The sequence below is a fragment of the Macrobrachium nipponense genome, chromosome 9, assembly GCF_015104395.2.
Source record: "Macrobrachium nipponense isolate FS-2020 chromosome 9, ASM1510439v2, whole genome shotgun sequence".
NCBI classification, from domain to species: Eukaryota; Metazoa; Arthropoda; class Malacostraca; order Decapoda; family Palaemonidae; genus Macrobrachium; species Macrobrachium nipponense.
Genome location: NC_061110.1, coordinates 7,464,183 through 7,482,856, shown reverse-complemented (window position 1 = coordinate 7,482,856; position 18,674 = coordinate 7,464,183). Strand labels below are relative to the sequence as shown.

General features: G+C 45.5%; 1 protein-coding gene across 1 annotated transcript in view; it reads right to left on the bottom strand.

The window, feature by feature from the left end:
- Positions 1–17,719, bottom strand: part of LOC135218604 (uncharacterized) — a gene marked incomplete at its 5' end in the record, with an annotated part of 28,501 nt that extends 10,782 nt beyond the window's left edge. Inside the window, 1 exon segment of the mRNA XM_064255033.1 lies at positions 17,502–17,719. Coding sequence (XP_064111103.1) covers positions 17,502–17,719 — 218 coding nt within the window.
- Between the last annotated feature and the right edge of the window lie 955 nt (positions 17,720–18,674).

Below are 18,674 nucleotides of genomic sequence, written 5' to 3'. Positions count from 1 at the left end.
CGAGACCGGCCAGCGTCCTCTCGGCGCGTCGAGCCGCTGGTACCAGCCGTGGCTGGTACCGGCGGCGCCGCGGGACTCCTTCCTCGCCTCAACCCGTGGCTGGTCAGCGACCGTCACGTCAAGCCCGAGCAGCCAGTTGATCGCTGCGAGAGCGTCCACTGGCCTGGCGAGAGTCGTGTGCACGACTCTCGCCAGTCTTCTGCTCCGCGCCGCTGTCTTGACGGCGAGCGAGCTCGGGCGTCAAAACTTTGGCTGGACGGTCTTCTTTGGAAGAGCGTCCACTCGGTGCTTCTCGCGAACGAGAAGCGGCCGAGACGGAACCTGGTTTAGCGGCAGAACCGCTAGCACCAGGTGAGGACGCACCAGCCGAGGCTGGTGCACCTCTGTGTCGACTTCTTCTTGCAGAAGAAGCGACGGGCCCCGTTCCCGAAGGAACAGGAGGACCAGCAGAAGAGCTCCCCAGCTCGCCTGAGCGAGCCGGGCCCTTAGAAGATCCCGAAGGAGTCTCTTAGGGGGGGAGGAGGCAAACCTTCTTCTTCTTCGGCTGTTCGGCCTTAGAAGTCGAAGGGGAAGGAGAGGCAGCAGACGACGAAGAAGACGACGACGACACCTCTCCTCTTCTTCTTCGCCAGGCTCCGCAGGACAGACGTCAGGTCTTCCATCCAGGAGGGAAGCCGGGGCAGTTGCCGAAGCAACAGGGCCCGACTGCACCTGTCCGGAAAGACCTGAGACTGTGACAGCACCACCAACAGCAGGAACAACAGGAACAGGTCCAGGAACAGCAGGAACGGCAGGAACATCCTGAAAGTGAATGAGCAGCCGGCACCTGATCTGAAAGGGAATGAGCGGCTGGGACAGCGACAGGTACGGCAGGCACGGCAGGTACCACAGGAGAGCCAGGCGTCCTGTCGGCAGCTACCGTCATCCTCGGCACTGGCGGCAGGTCCAGGGGGGTACTCTTTGGGCAGCGAAGTCCGGGGTCCGGCAATACAAAGAACCCAGGTGGCGGTGGCACCGTCCTCTTGGCACGGCAGGAATTGGTTTCTGAATTGCAGCCGTGGGTGTTACCGACATGACATGTGGTGTGTACACCAGGTGCGGTGGCATCTCATATGCTGGTGTCGAGATTGTGGTTGTTGTAGTGGTTACCGTACCATGAGTGACCACTGCCGACCCCGCCAACCGCTGAATCAACCCCTGTATGCTCGGCACTCCCTGCAGTCCCAGCGACTCCCACACCTGTCCCAGGTCGTCCTTCGCTGATGGCACACCTGCGGAAGCAACAGTCGGGTTAGTTAGAGGGGCTTCCTCGCGCCTGGGGGGAGAAGAACCCCACCCACCCGAGCGGACGGAAGACCCCGAGTACAACTGGACGTCCGTGTAGCGGGCGCCCTCCTCCACACATCGACAGATCGAGAGAGGAGAAGGACTCCGCTACCCCCCCACCCCCCCCCGCAGGGGAAGGCGCGAAACGTGGGGGCTGGCCGGGGGGCAGGAAAGAGGACGAAGTGTCCGTTACCAAGGAGTCACTGGACTTTCCGATGACTTCTTGGGCGGCCTAAGTCTCTTCCTGCCCTCGTATAGCACCCACTGCGCCTCGGACCAATGCATACACGTTACACAGGGCTCGTTGCGGGAGCACTCTCGCCCCCGACAACGAGTACAAACCTCTTGAGGATCTACATCTACATCCAAGGTCGTCTCCCACGGATGTAGCAACCTGCGGTAACATAGATAGATTAGTAAGAGGGGTTCCCCTCACGCACGGGGGGAAGACATGCTCCACCCCGAACGCAAGGAAGACCCCAAATACAAAATACAATGAAGAAGCTGAGCGGGGGGCAGGAAGGAAGACGAAGAATCGGATACCAAGGGATGTCGCGGGAGAGCTTTCCGACGACTTCCTGGCAGACCTTCGCTTCCCCCACCCCCACCCCCGCACAGCAGTGAAAAGTAATATGAAAATGAAACAGAATACTGCCCTTGCGATTCACTTCATAGAACTTAAAGGGGAAAAGATCAATTCCCGGGTAAGAACGGAAACTTGATCCAATAATATGATGCTATCATAAAATATATATGAAAATGAAACAGAATACTGCACTTGCGATTTCATTTTCACATAAAAAAATCGTAAGGATCAATTCCCGGGTAAGAACGAAAATTGATCCAAATTAAATTCCATGCAAATAAATAAATGAAAATGAAAAGAATATTGCAATTGCGAATCCACTTTCATTGCATTCTATTATACAAAATTAAAAGGCTCGTGCCGAGCGTCATCACTCTCGGTAACGAACGCACAGGGCAAAATATAATGAAAAGAGTACTTACATTTTTCAATTACACACTTTCGCCCAAATACATGACTCGGCGCGAGCGCGCCCGCCCTCGGCACCGAGACATAATTCAAGGGTGCAATTCATGAAAAGAGAGGAAATCGCCGCATCTACGGCGATAACTCCATGTTGGTTCATAATTAAGTAATGAAAATGAAACAGTGTACTTACAGTTTCATTTTTCAAGTCAAACAAACCATTAGTAGAAAACACAATATAAACAAAGCATACGACGATGAAGCGGGCAGAGAGCGATGACGAACACGTCCTTCACACCCGCGGCCGAAAGTAAAAGTGATTGTTTACCTCCCAGTGCGCGGCGCGCGACTGTCGGGACAAGCAGTTAACTACCGTTCTCCCCTTGTTCGAAGCTTACGACCGTTTCCAGCTGCCGCTAGCTACTTCCTATTGTTAAAGGACCGATGGTTTGTATTACGTATCGGAACAAACGTCTCTTCCTTCCTGAAGCCAAACTATCAGAAGAATACACGCACTTCCCAGTCACGCCTTTTCTCTGGCGTACTGCTGCAGCCTGAGACGTAACAACAGGACTGCCTGAAGGGACGACTGATCGTGAGTAAACCCCTCTCGTCCCTTCGACTTTCGACATGCCTTCTCCTTGGGTCTGGGAGCTTGACAGAGGTCTAGGTCTAGGAGCACAAGAGGGACGATCAGGCGCCCCCTCCACTACACTGTCACAAACATTAATCACTTCACTTTATCCGTTAATCGCTTGATCTGATCACCCATGGAAGCCAGGGCAGCGAAACACTTCACAATTTGCGGGTCAGTAGTGTCCTCCAGATACAGCAACGGGCGCAGGAGAAAACCTGGGGGGAAGGTGCTACTAAATCTACATTTGAATGAGCTGGAGAAGACACAGAAATAGAATCATTCAAAGGTTTACCCGAAGAACCAGATCTCTCACTTCTAGACACTGATCTTCTCACCCGATCTTTTTCCAGTCTTTCAACATACTTCACAAGAGTCTTCCACTCTTTCTCATTTAGACTCTCACATTCATTACACCTATTCTCCCACGTACATACAAACTCTCGACACTTCTTACATACAGTATGGGGATCCACCGATGATTTCGGCAGTCTCACTTTACACCCTTCTTTCACACAAACTCTAAACATACTCCCTGAATCAGACATACTAATGCAAGATCAATTGCGATTGCCAAGCTAACTTTCCGAATACGATACCAATATCCAAAACGTCAGTCAACGAGCAGGAAATTCTATCAGAGAACCAACAACGATGTTGCCGGTTCGGCTGGCAAGAGAAAATCTGAGGAAAACGAAAATGGTTCCGAGCACCAGCGCCACGGGAACGGGGTGGCGATCACCTGAACTACCAGTGTACTAGCGGTTGCCGCGAGTTTTGAAATTCTGCCAGTGCGACAAGAGGATAAGCTATATATATACCTGCCAGGTAAGTGTCATGCATAAAATTCACGTTCAACAACTTGAGCAACCCTACCTTCAATGCTTTTATACTTCGCGCGTAGGCAACCTCTACTTTGTGTTTTTGCTTGGATTAATATTTAATTCATGGTTTTCATCATCACATTACTGTATGAAGAAAAGACAAATGGCATGCATTGCCATCTTCAACATTAGTTACTGATAACTGTAACCTCTAGTTTGTGTTTTTGCCTGAGGTGGTACTTGTTACCCATGGTTTTTACCACATATTGTATGAAGAAATGACTAATGGCGTGTATTTCCATCTTTAACAATAGTTAGTACCGATACCTGTAAACTAGTTCCGAGAACACTTAAGTAATCTGGAAAACAGTTTTGCTAGGGAGGCAAAACTGTTCAATACCAATTGCTTAAGACCTAACTTTGACCACACAAGAAGCAGGGTAGTTTTCCATGACCTTTTTTGCAAACAAAGCATGCTGTGTTTACTAATAAATATGATATTGTTAAACTACAATAAAGTTTTGTACATACTTACCTAGCAGATATATCTTAGCTATAGTCTCCGACGTTTCCGACAGAATTTCAAAATCTCGCGGCACACGCGACAGGTAGGTCAGGTGGTCTACCTTACCCGCCGCTGGGTGGCGGGCGTATGAACCAATCTATCTCTCCAGCCAGATTTTTTTCCTTTCACCTGTCTCTGAGGGGAGGCTGGGTGGGCCAGGGTATAGACGTATATATCTGCCAGGTAAGTAATGTACAAAACTTTATTGTAGTTTAACAATATCATTTTTGTACATGAACTTCCCTGCCAGATATATAACTTAGCTGATTGGCACCCTTGGTGGAGGGTAAGAGACAGCTAAAGTAATAAGGAGAGATAAGAAACAACTGATGTTGTAGGATATAAATAACCTTGGTTCTTACCTGTTCAGGCAGAAGACTTCATTGATATTGTCTCTGAGTCTGCGTTGCCTGGAGAGCTACAGCTAGGACGTGACCTGATGCTGAAAGACTCTCGGATCTACCACTGGGATATATTGATCCTTTGTGTGGTAGAATCCAAGTCGGATCCTGTTAAAGGGAGTTCGTCCCTATCTTAACAGGTCCTAACCACTACTACTGCAAGGAGCCACACTCATCAGACCAACTAACCAAACTACTAAAGATTAGTATTACGACCTAAAGAGATGCCTTCATGCATCCTCTTTAAGGCAACCAACCAACAACAACAAATACAAGGGGAAAAAATTTATACTACTAAACAGGATGAGTTCCAGCTCCCTGCCACAGCACTGAATCTGCAGATACGTACGGGCCCAAGGCGAAGCCTTTTTTGTAAGTGATTCTCACATCACGTAAGTAGTGGTTCGCGAACACTGACTGACATCTCCAGAATGTTGTCTCCATCAGATTTCGCACGGACATATTCTTGTTGAAAGCAGAAGTTTTGCTATGGCGGTTGCTACTGGGCTCTTACTTCGTTCGTGTGCTTTCACTTTAAGAAGCCTAAGATGTTCTTCTCTGCAGGATCCGTGTTGCTTCTTTGATGAGGCTTCTCAAGAAGAAGGACAATGCGTTCTTCGACAATGGACGAGTAGGCTCTTTTACTGAACACCACAGGATCTCTCGGCTCGGTTTGGCTTTCAGTTGCTCTTTTCTTCTAAGGTAGTATTTCACCATTCTCACTGGGCAAAGATTGTTCTCTCGGGTTCTTCCTCCTACAAAGAAGATAACCCACGAATCTCGAAGTTCTTGGGGCCATGGACTTGATGGGTTCTCATTCTTTGCAAGAAAAACCAGGAAGGAAAGAGCAAATGAGAGTCCTCCTTAAAAACCACATTACCATCAATCGCCTGAAGCTCACTCACTCTTCTGGCGGAAGCTAGAGCCATCAAAAAACAGAGTCCGTCCTGGTAAGGCTCTTGAATGAGGCTGAAATTTAGGGGGTTCAAACCCTAGAGAACCCCCAAGGAATTGAAGGACTACATCCAAATTCCAGCTAGGGTTTTGGTCTTAGGAGACTGCATTTTCGTTGTATCAAAAGACCTAATAAGTCCTGTAGGTCCTTATCTTCGAAATGTTGAGGCCCCTGTGCCTGAAGACCTTCGCCAACATACTACGATAGCCTTTAATCGTCGAAACGACTAAGCCACATTCTTTTGTCTTAAGAATAAAAAGAAGTCTGCAATTTGATTCACAGAGGTACTGGAAGAGGAAACGTTCTTCCTCTTGCACCATCTTCTGAAGACATCCCACTTCGACTGGTACACTCGTAAGGTGGAAGACCTCCTCGCTCTAGCGATTGCCTTAGCAGCTGCTGACGAAAAGCCTTTCACTCTGACCAGTTTCTGGACAGTCTGAGGCCAGTCAGACTGAGAGCGGGGAGGTTTTTGTGGTACCTGTCGAAGTGGGGTTGTCTGAGTAGATCGCTCTTAGAGGAAGCGATCTTGGAAAATCCACTAGCCATTCCAGCACCTCTGTGAACCAATCTTGTGCTGCCAAAAGGGAGCTATCAAAGTCATCCTCGCGGAAATCTGACTCTGCGAACTTTTTTAAAGTCAACCCCAGAATCTTGAAGGGGGAAACGCGTATACATCGAGTCCTTTCCAATCGAGTAGGAGAGCGTCTATCCCTATTGCTCCTGGATCCGAGATGGGCGAGCAATACAGATCCAGTCTTTTGTTCTTTGAAGTTGCAAAACAGGTTCTAAGAGAGGCCTGCCCCAACAACTTCCAAAGGCTCTGGCAAACATCCTGGTGCAGAGTCCACTCTGTGGGAAGGACCTGATCTTTCCTGCTGAGGAGATCTGCCCTTACATTCCTTTCTCCCTGTACTAATCTGGTGAGAAGTTTATCCCCCTTTCTTCTGTCCACGGAAGAAGATCTCTTGCTGTTTCGTACAGAGAGAAGGAATGCGTCCCCTCCCTGTTTCCTGATGTATGCCAGAGCCGTGGTGTTGTCCGAGTTTATTTGCACAACTGCTCCTGTCACATCTGACTCGAACTCCTTCAGAGCAAGCCACACGGCTATTAGTTCTTTCCTGTTGATGTGCCAGGAAGACTGGTCCCCCACCCAGGTTCCTGACACCTCCTTGGTTCCCAGAGTCGCCCCCAACCTGTTTCCGACGCATCGGAGAACAACACCAGGCTGGGGTTCTGGGATTGAAGAGGCAGTCCCTGCGAGAACTTGTTGGGATCCGCCCACCATGCTAACTCCTTCTTGATTTGATGGGAAATTGACAGGGAAGAACTTCAAATCCTGAGAAGGACGACTCCAATTCCGATGAAGAAAGAATTGGAGCGGTCTCAGGTGCAACCTTCCTAGGGGGAACAAATTGCTCCAGTGAGGAGAGCGTCCCCCAGCAGACATCACTCCACTCCCTCACTGTGCATACTTCTTTCCCTAAGAAGGTTGTTACTTTTTCGAGTCCCCGGCTATCCTCTCCTGTGACGGAAAAGCCCGAAAACTCAGAGAGTTCATCTGGATCCCCAGATAAAACGCACTCTTGAGCGGGAATCAGACTTGACTTCTGCAGATTGACCAGAAGTCCTAAGGAAAAATAAGTCAAATCCAGGGTTTTTCTTCAAGTCCTTCAGACAACGATCTCTGGAATTGGCCCTTATAAGCCAATCGTCGAGATAGAGCGAAATCCTCACCCCTTCTAGGTGAAGCCATTGTGCCACATTCCTCATGATGGCCGTAAAGACTTGGGGGCCGTGGAGAGGCCAAAACACAGGGCCCTGAATTGGAAGATTCTTCCCCCATCATGAATCTTAGAAACTTCCTCGAGGAAGGATGGATTGGTACGTGGAAGTAAGCGTCCTGTAAGTCCAAGGACACCATCCAGTCCCCTGGACGGAGTGCTGCTAACACCGAGGCAGTGGTCTCCATCGTGAACTTCTTCTTTTCGACGAAGAAGTTCAGGGCGCTTACGTCCAACACCGGTCTCCATCCCCCTGAGGATTTCGGAAACTAAGAACAGGCGGTTGTAAAAGCCTGCCGAAAGATGATCTGCCACTAGTTCGATCGCCTCCTTTTCCAGCATCTGGTCTACCGCTAGTCGGAGGGCTTGATTCATGATGGGGTCCCTGTATCTGGCCGTCAACTCCCTCGGGTATTCGTCAAGGGAGGCCTCGAAGAGAACGGGATGAGATAGCCCTTCCTCAAAATTGACAGGGTCCAGGCATCTGCGTCTTTCTGGGCCCAGACTTCTGCAAACTGTAAAAGCCTGGCGCCTACAGTTGTCTGTCTGAAGGACTTGAGTCTTACTTGGGAGGTTTGATTGACTTCGTAAAAGTCCTCCCTCTTCTATTTGGTTTCCGACCTCTGAACGAAGAGGATCTAGAGGTAGAAGCCCCTCGAAAGGGTTCCTGAGAGGTCGGCTTGGAGCTTCTTGTCGTCTTAGTCTGGAAGGTAGGGCGCGGCTTCCTTGCAGACTGCGCTAGAAGGTCCTGCGTAGCTTTGGCAGAGAGAGCCTTCGAAATGTCTTGAACCAGGTGTTTAGAAACAGCTGCGTTAGAGAGAGGGGCAAAAAGCAAAGACGATCTCTGAGCATGTGAGACAGACTTTGTTGAAAAAAGAGCAAAATACTGATCTTTTCTTCAAGACCCCTGCTCCAAACAGTGAAGCTATTTCGCTGGCCCCATCCCTCACCGATTTATCCATACAGGATAAGACACAATTCAAATCCTCCGGAGAAAACGTGTCCGGTCCTTGAGTTTTTCTTGGCTAGGACTCCGAGGGACCAATCGAGAAGTTGAAAACTTCCAAGACTCTAATGCCTTTTAGAATGTGATCTATTTCATTCATTGGCCCACGTAGTTTTTTGGCCGAATTCAAAGCTGATCTTTCTAGTGGCGTCTACTAGTGCCGAAAAATCTGCGTCAGCTGAAGACGGAAGGCCCAGTCCCAAGGGTTCTCCTGTCTCATACCAAAATCCTGTCCGTCCTGAAAGCTTCGACGGAGGGAAGGCAAACATAGTTTTCCCCTTGCTTCTTCTTTAGTACGCATCCATGAACCGAAACTCTTGAGCGCTTTCTTCATAGAAGAGGTCGGTTTCATTCTCACACACGAGATCCTTTCGTTGCTTTCGCTGTGGAGAACAACGAGTGTGGAGAAGGAGGAGCAGTAGGGCTCAAAGACTCTCCGAACTCCTGAAGGAGAAGCTCTGTGAGCTTCTTGTACGAAGAAACTGTTGCCGATGTATTAGTTTCTTCCTCAGAGTCTTCCTGGTCTTCTTGAAGAGGAGAACGAGGATGAGGATCCTTATGAGATCCTTAGATGATTTCCTAGCTGGGGTACAGTGCGATGAAGGAGACAAACGTCTTGAAATGAGGAGAAGATTCCAAGTAGAGAGGCGTACAGGAGAACGACGAGTCGTAAAAGAAGGACGCTTATCCGAAAATTCTTGTCTAATCTCGCATTCCTTCCTAAACGCAGACAAACTCTTAACAGCAAAAGAGGAAGGACTCCTTTCCCTAGAAAGACCACGTCTATCCCTGGGAGGGAAACTACGAGAGGGAGAGCGGCTACTAAAATCCTGGCGCCAATCGTGAGGAGAGCGGCTACTAGGCGCCGCGCCGCCATCTGTCACAGGGCGTTCTTAGGGAATCCTGGCGCCCTACCAAGCGGCGAAACGTTGCTAAAATAGGGCGCCTATCAGGAGCAGGGCGCTTGAGAGGCTCTTGATGCTACGAAGCGGAGAGCGGCTGCTATGCTCCGAGCGCTTAAGCGGAACAGGGCGTTCGATGAGATCTTGGGTCCTTACCAAGGGGAGACGTCTGTAAGGCTCCGAGCGCCTAACAGAAGCGTTCTTGACTTCTAGCAGAGAGACCGATCAGGAGTAGGGAGTCTCGAGAACGAAGAGCGCCTACTAGGAGAACGAAGCAAACGAGGATCAAGGCGTCTTTCTCCAGGAGAACATCTACTAAAAGAAGGACGCTTACCAGGGCAGGGCTCCTACTAGACTCTTGATGTCTTACAGGGGGGAGGAGCGAACTCCATGCGATGAGCGCCTACCAGTCACGTTATCCGACGCCCGACGACAGTAGTCGGAAGGAGAAGTGCGCCTACTTTCAGAAGGGAATTCCCTAGGTTCTCTGAGAAGGCGAGGAGAAGAAGATAGAGACGGAGACGACGAAATAAGTCTTCTATGACCTGAGCGACTCTCTCTTCTTGCACGAACTCTAGAAGAAGGAGAAACAGAAGGGGCTGAGCGTCTACCCGAGGCAGGAATCCGATCTGGGGAAATATCTTCATAGTCCAAGGAGTGCCTATCCGACGAATGGCGTCTCGACACCGTCCGAGCGGGAGTGGTGTTCCTCTCGTGAAATGTTACGATGTATAGAAGTATCCTCAAAAGAAGGAGATCGCCGATTACAAGGAGAGCGCTCTTCCGACGAAACGCGTCTCGATCTCTTGATAGGGAGAGACAAATCCTTCCTTCTACGCGATCTCGATGCCAAGGAGTCCGCCAAGGCTGTGATCTGAGCTTGTAGGCCTGCTAGCACTCGAGAAGGAGAGTCCCCAGGATCTTCTTCCGAAGCAAGCTCAGCGCGAGGAGCGGGAGAAGGAGGGCGATCACTGGATCTCCTAGGCTTCTTTGCTTGCAAGGAAGCTACATCAGAAAAGTCTTCTGGGCTGGACGCTAACGTACTGAAGGGAGCCTCCGCAGCCCTCTTCAACGGGCGTGACGCCTCCTTAGAGCTCCAACCACGCTTCGGCGAAGGAGAAGAGGATAACGAAAAACACTGACGAAGAATATTCTTCTTCTTACGATCCAAGGCAGCCTGGGAGAGAACTTCAGGATCTGCCGAGGGGACGCCTGACCGGTGGGGGCTCTCCCTAGCCCTCCTGCGGCTTTCGACTTTCCTCCTCCACTGGAACTGGGAGTCTGGAAGAGGTCTAGGCCTGGAGGGCACTAAGGAGCCAGTCAGACGCACCCTCCACATCACTGGGTACACTGCACTTATCATCACTGACACTCTTACCTTGATCAGTACGAAGATTCTTGTCTTCCTTAGAACACAAGGAAGCTTTTGAGGCCGCCGCCTCCGAAGACGAACTCTACGGCTTCGGTGCGGGGAGCAGGAGCTGAGACCTGGGAGGAAGGTTCTAAAACTACATTAATGTTAGTTTCATTCTCACTCATTCTCGACCTGCTCGAACTCCTTGAAGAAGCTTTACGTACCCTATCCCTTTCAAGTTTCCTAATATAAGAAGAAAGAGCCTTATACATCTTCGTTCAAAAACCTCACACTCTTGACACGGGTTACTAAACGAACATTCATTCCCCCTACATTTAACACAGAAAGTGGTGAGGGTCAACCGCAGCTTTCGGTAACCTCACCTTACATCCATCGGTCAAACATACTCTAAACAAAACCGGAGTTTTGGAAACAGAATCAAAATCAGACATTCTACAGGAAATCCAGCGCAAAGTCAATAACTGTCCACAATACAGCGTATGCCAAGCCAAAATAGAGCGAATACGTCACCAAAATGTCCAAATCAATCTCCAGGCAAGCGAGAAATGAAGAATATATCGGAATGAAACGACAAACAGTTGTTATCGCTTCAGCGACAGAAAAAAATCTGGCTGGAGAGATAGATTGGTTCATACGCCCGCCACCCAGCGGCGGGTAAGGTAGACCACCTGACCTACCTGTCGCGTGTGCCGCGAGAAATTTGAAATTCTGTCGGAACGTCGGAGACTATAGCTAAGTATACAGGCGTCCCCGGCTTACGACGGTTCCGGCTTACGACGTTCCGAGTTACGACGCTTTTTCTTAAATATTCAATGGAAATTCCGTCCTGGGTTACGACGCTTGTTCCGAGGTTACGACGCTGACGCTTCCGACGCTCCGAGTTAACGACGCTTTTTAAAAACGCATGCTATGATAAAAATCCTTTATAGTTTAGCACAGTACTAATAAAAATATGTTTTTGGTTACATTACAAACAAAAATTTTGAGGTTTATGATGATTTTGACACTTTTTTTTTTTTCGTATTTTTTGAATTTTTTTACTGACGCCGCATATGGCGGAACTAGTTTGCGGGCGAATGAACTACACTAGCTTGGGATGCGCAGTTTAAAAACAGTCCAAAAGCGCAAATATAATGAAAAATCATTGCTTGTTTCCAGTACATAATTAAAAAAACTAAGTTTCTGGTTAGATTACAACACAAATGCCAAGGTTACGACGTTTTGTTATGCTTTTTAACGATACCTCATATGCAGAACTAGTTTTTGAGCGGAGGTGGCATAAATTAATTAACGCTATTAAACTGTATGGTAAATTGACCGAACAACGACCTCGGACGGTCGAGGACGCCAAGCGTAACAATACGAAAGGACGCCACTTCAATCGCGTGCCTGCCTGCATTCCACTAGGTTGTGTGCTGAGACGTTGCTGAAATTCCTTGCCATTTTCGCTAATTTACAATGGCTCCTAAACGCCAAAGTACTTCCTCCGATGATAGTTCATCCCAAGCCCAAGAGGAAGGTCATCACGATGGAGGTCAAATATGACGTGATAAAGCGTTCGGAGAAGGGAGAAACTAACACCGAAATAGGCCGTTCTTTAGGCTTGAGCAGGACCACGGTGGTAACCATTGTGAAGGATAAGGAACGTATTCTGAAGCACGTTAAGGATGCTGCACCGATGAAGTCAACGGTGATAAACGAGAAGCAACGTAGCCAGAGCATTGTTGAAATGGAGAAATTGCTCATGATCTGGCGGAGGACCAGAACCAGCGACGTGTTCCGGTGAGCTTAAGTGTGATCCAGGAGAAGGCTAGAGCGCTGCATGAGGCAGTAGTGAAAAATGTTTGGCGAAGGCAGTGCTGGTGGTGAATTTTCCGCGAGTAGAGGTTGGTTTAACCGTTTTAAGGCTCGTGCAAATTTGCATAATGTGAAGCTGCAAGGTGAAGCTGCTAGTGCTGATAGCGAAGCAGCAGAAAGTTTTCCAGGTGGTTTGGCTGAGATAATTAAGGATGGTGGTTACACGGCTGACCAAGTCTTTAATGTGGATGAGACTGGATTATTTTGGAAAAGAAATGCCAAATCGAACGTACCTTTCCAAGGAGGAGAAGTCAGCACCTGGCCATAAAGCTGGAAAGGAGCGACTGACTTTGCTGTTTGGGCCAATGCAAGTGGTGATTGAAAACTGAAGCCCTTGCTGTGTATTTGGCCGAGAATCCCAGGGCTTTCAAGGGCATTTTCAAGAGTCAACTCCCTGTGATTTGGAAATCTAACAAGAAGGCGTGGGTTACCTTAATGGTCTTCGAAGATTGGTTCAATGACCATTTCGTGCCAGCAGTGGAGCGGTATTTGACTTCGAAGGGTCTGCCTTTTAAGGCCCTCTTAGTCCTGGACAATGCCCCTGGTCAACCCTTCAAATTTGAGCGACATGGCATCCTAATGTGAAGGGTGGTGTACCTCCCACCCAATACCACATCGCTGATACAGCCAATGGACCAGGGAGTAATAGCAAATTTCAAGGCTTACTACCTTAGAAGGACCATACGTGTTGCTTTGAGGGCCATAGAAGCTAACAAGGAGTTGACACTGAAGCAATTCTGGAAGGGCTACAACATTGCAGATGCAGTGAAGAACATTGCAATTTGTGCTTGGGACGAGGTGAAGACGACCACTTTAGAATGGGCCTGGAGGAAACTGTGTCCACAGTTTGTGCACAGTTTTGAAGGCTTTGACCAGGCAGAAGACGTCGAGACTGTGACGAGGAAGATCGTAGGGCTAAGCAAGAGGCTGCAACTAGATCTTGAACCTGATGATGTAACAGAGCTGCTGGCTTCCCATGGAGAGGAATTGTCTGCAGAGGACTTACTAGAACTTGAACAACAAATGATTGAGGAAGAGGAAGGCGTCACCAGAGCCAAAACCCAGGTCATTAACTGTGAAAGGCTTGTCAGAGGGTTTTTACTCATCTGGAGAGAGCCTGGCTTCTTTTGAGGCAGAAGACCCTAACGTTTCTAGGTTTTGACAAAATCAAGAGAGGAATCATGGATTTGGTGACTTTCTACAAGGAGACCTGAAGGAGAGCAGACGAAGAGAAGTGTGCAGTCCAGGCTTGACACTTTCTTTCACAAGTCTCCAGTACCACCACCTCCCACTCCTAGTCCTGGTAAGGAATTCTGAACTGTTTTACTAATTTATGTGTTTACATAGTGTACATATTAAAATGTGTTAATTTTTTAATGTAACAACTACTAAATGTAAGAGTATAAATTGTAAACTTCATTAATTTTCATCATTTGTAATTTTATTGCAGAGTAGTGACAGTTTCCAGATCCCCCTGTACTACCTGTGACAGTTCCAGATCTCCCTGTACTACCTGTGACAGTTCCAGATCCCCCTCCCGTACCTACCGGACAGTCCAGATCGTACCGACCCTCGACCCCCGCCCGCCCACCTCGACGTGTACAACCAGGTAAGCAATTTCATTTTTCTCATTTTCATGTTGGAAATTGTTTACACCCTACATACATTCGTACACTAACTTACATAGTGGTACAATGTGTTTGATGTTGCATAACCTTATTATTATTTTTTTTTTTCCATTCAGACCCCTTTGATAGTGACAGTGGACCCAGATGACCCTGAGCCTTCCATGGTTTTGATGCCTCGCCCTATACATCAGGTAAGGAATCCTTAACAAATTGTATAAAATGTTTTATAAATTGCTAATAGAAATTTTATTAAAAAGTGTACATATGCTACAATTACATACATCCACCTTATAATATTTATTATGTACCCTATCATTCTTTCCAGATGTAGATGTTCCCTCATCAGTTGATACAAGTATCACCTCCCCAGCCCAAATCAGTTGATACGAGTAGTATCACCTCTCCCATTCCTTCAGGTAAAAGAATTCTTCATTTTTTATATTAACCCATAACGTATTACACACTACATATGTCAAACAGTAATAACATGTGCAGTAGTTTACAGTAGTAGTAACTATCATTTTATATATTTTTTATCATTCCAGACTCCCAAGCACCTGCCCATCCCCTCCATAGCCCAGCCACCCACTCTCATGTACCATATGACCATCCCAGTAAGCAAGCCAACCACTAGAATTTGGTAAGGACAGTTTTTTTTATTAATGTTTTAATATTACATATGTAATAACCATGTATGTATGTAAACATACATACTATAATCATATGTACTACTATTACATTATCATTCCAGACTGGCATGCAACCTGTGACTTACATAAACCAGACCTCTACATAGCCTACATGTCTTCATTTTGCTGGAGGTAAGGAATTCTCAGTTGTGTTTAATGTTTGCATAACGTACAATAAATTTTTGTACACCCTAAGTGTTACATACTGTCCTTTAATATTAATTCTTCATTCCAGACTGCCCATCATCCTAGCCTGTTATCTGTGATAAAGCACACTGAAGTTAGGTTTGGAATGCATCCTTATCATGAATGCTCTACACCACCTCCATCTCCCACAACCTAGGTAACAGCTTTGAGACTCACTAAAAGTTGGTAAGTTATGTAAGGAATTTCTAAATTAAGTTTTATACTACATGTTATATGTGATATTAAACCACTGTATGGTGCATATTACTGTATGTACTTACTAGGCATAGAGTACTTACTGACATACTAATTATTTTGTGTACATTCCAGAACCCCTGAATGATGTAGGCTATGGGGCCGCCACATAAGAACTTTGTCCATCCAGGGTTACATTGAAAGACAACTTTAAACTAAAGGTAAGGAATTAATTAACATACATTAACTCTTTTAGTACTCTTGATATATCTACAGTAATTAACATATGCATTCACAACTTTCTGTAGTGTATATTTTGTACACTAATTTTGTTACTTTTCCTTCCAGAACCAACATTTTTCACACAACTCCAGGTTGTTACTACAAGTGTCATCAAGGGATAACTACTACAAGTAGAAGCACCATTTTTGGATGGAAAAAACCCTTCAGGAAAGTATACGTATACACATGTAACATGTAGTGTAACAGTAATGGAACAGTAAGGTTTTTACATACAGTAGGTACATATTACATACGTACATACTTTTTTTTACAGGAACCTTTCAACCAAGTTTTGATTATGTACATATGTACATGTTATAAACCACTGTACGTATGGTTACTGTATGTAACTTACTAAACATACATAACATGACTTAACTTTGATATTTTGTTTTTTGGTACATTCCAGAAAACCAGGACCCCCTCCATGATGCAGGCTATGGGGCCACATAAAACTTTGTCCAGGGTTACTACATAACATAGAACGACAACTGTAAACTATGTACTACTGTACTAAAGGTAAGGAATTATACATAGTACATATAGTAAACATACATTAAGTGACCAAGATCTCTCACATGGGATAAGTGATCAAGGTCCCTCATGGAATTACATACATACTGTACACTCCCTGCTGAACAGGGGGTGTGTTAGAACCAATCATTTACAATATTAAACCACTGTATGGTGCATATTACTGTATGTAACTTACTATTGCATAGAGTACTTACTGACAAAATTATCTTTTGTACATTCCAGAAACCCCCTGAATGATGAGGTAGGCTATGGGGCCACATAAGACTTTGTCCATCCAGGGTTACATTGAACGAGAACTTTAAACTAAAGGTAAGGAATTAATTAACATACATTAACTAAGTTTTATACATGTTATATATGTGATATTAAACCACTGTATGGTGCATATTACTGTATGTAACTTACTATGCATAGAGTACTTACTGACAAAATTATCTTTTGTACATTCCAGAACCCCCTGAATGATGTAGGCTATGGGGCCACATAAGACTTTGTCCATCCAGGGTTACATTGAACGAGAACTTTAAACTAAAGGTAAGGAATTAATTAACATACATTAACTAAGTTTTATACATGTATATGTGATATTAAACCATGTATGGTGCATATTACTGTATGTAACTTACTATGCATAGAGTACTTACTGATACTTAATATGGTACATCAGACTGATGATGTATGGCTATGTGCCATAAGGCTGAATTGATGTAGGCCCCCTATGGGGCCACATAAGACTTTGTCCATCCAGGGTTACATTGAAAGACAACTTTAAACTAAAGGTAAGGAATTAATTCACATACATTAACTTTTTTACTCTTGATATAACTCAAAGTAAGGAATTAATTAACATACATTAACTCTTTTACTCTTGATATCTATAATTTACATATTGTATTCAGGACTTTGTGTAGTATTTTGTACTAATTGTGTTATACTTTTACCTTCCAGAGCTACCAGACTGGGATTTTAGTGTATCAAGGATCTAACAAAGTGTGCAATGCATGTGTATACGTATACAGTGACAGTGTTAGTGTATACCCTAAGGATTAAGTGTAGTGTACATTGTGTTTGTTTTTAGTGTCACAAGAGTTTTAATAAAGAATTATACCTTCAAGAACCATCCTTTGCCATTGGAATAACCACACTACACATCATGCAATCTACTTGCATGTCACACAGGTAAGGTCTCTAACTTTTTCTTAGTTTAAGGCATATTTCCAAGTGTCGTTCCGGCTTACGACGATTTTCGGCTTACGACGCGCCTCAAGAACGGAACCCCCGTCGTAACCCGGGGACTGCCTGTATATCTGGCAGGGAAGTTCATGTACAAAAACATTATTTTAACCAACAAACACAATACAAACCTTAGTGCTCTTATGGAAGCACACTTGGTTTCATCATCTTTACAGGTCTGCAATAGGGTAATGATAAGTTCAGTGCATCCAAGCTTGACAAAACCATCACAACTGACTTTATGCTGTGACTGGTTACCTATAGTCCGAACAATCCTGTACTGCAAGGACTCGGACTTTGTGCCTTTCAGAACATTGTAAAGGTGAAGCACACCATTGTTATCGTTTATCTGAAAACAAAAAGAACAGATTAATAACTTAGTATAAAACACAAAAGAATATGCCTACAAGAAATATCTACATACATCCTTTCTTATATTTCTAAGAAATGTAACCAGCGATGGTAGATTTCAATAAATTCAAAGTAACCCAACAGAATGTGAACTAACCTAAATATCCGACTTCAAGTTTAAAGGGTAAGGTGATTGGTCACTTACAAATTGCAATATTTGGCTTCCACAAACACTTATGACATATGAAACTGAAACAAAACTTTATATGTGCACACTTTAATGATAGTTATCATAACACCTGGTACGTTTAGCAGTTAAAAGGGTTCCTCTTCTTAAACACAATGGTGATTGCACCAGGTAACATCTTCCTTCACAAGGGGAAAGTATTGTATATTGCTTCTCAGAAAAATAGACATGATAGATGATGAGCAGTATTGAAGATCTCTCTTACTTAAATTTGATACTTTTGACAAATACTTTCATAATGACATTAACCATTTGCTCCTGGCTTAGTAGATCTGTGAAATAATTCACATCTTACCTCAACTCTAAATAGACGAGTCAGTACATACAATGCTGAGAATACTTAAGGTTCCATTAAGTATTTCTTCATTTGGACGCTGAACCAACTTTAAACACTGCTTAGCAATGCCAAAATTACTGCAAAGAAAAAAAACATCATGAACCAGAAAGCTCTTGTAGTTCTTTAATTATAAATAATATGACAATTTGTCCAAAATTGCATTTTTCCTAACTATACAAACCTGAGGTCCTTTTACAATAGGAAGGTTACTAGCGGCAGCTGGATAGGTCGTAAGCTTTCGAACAAGGGGTTCGGTAGTTAACTGCTTGTCCGACAGGCGCGCGCGCGCGACTGGGAGGTAAACAAATCACTTTTGCTTTGGCCCAAGCAAACTGCAGAGTGTGGCATGAGGTGGGGCTATGTGTAAAA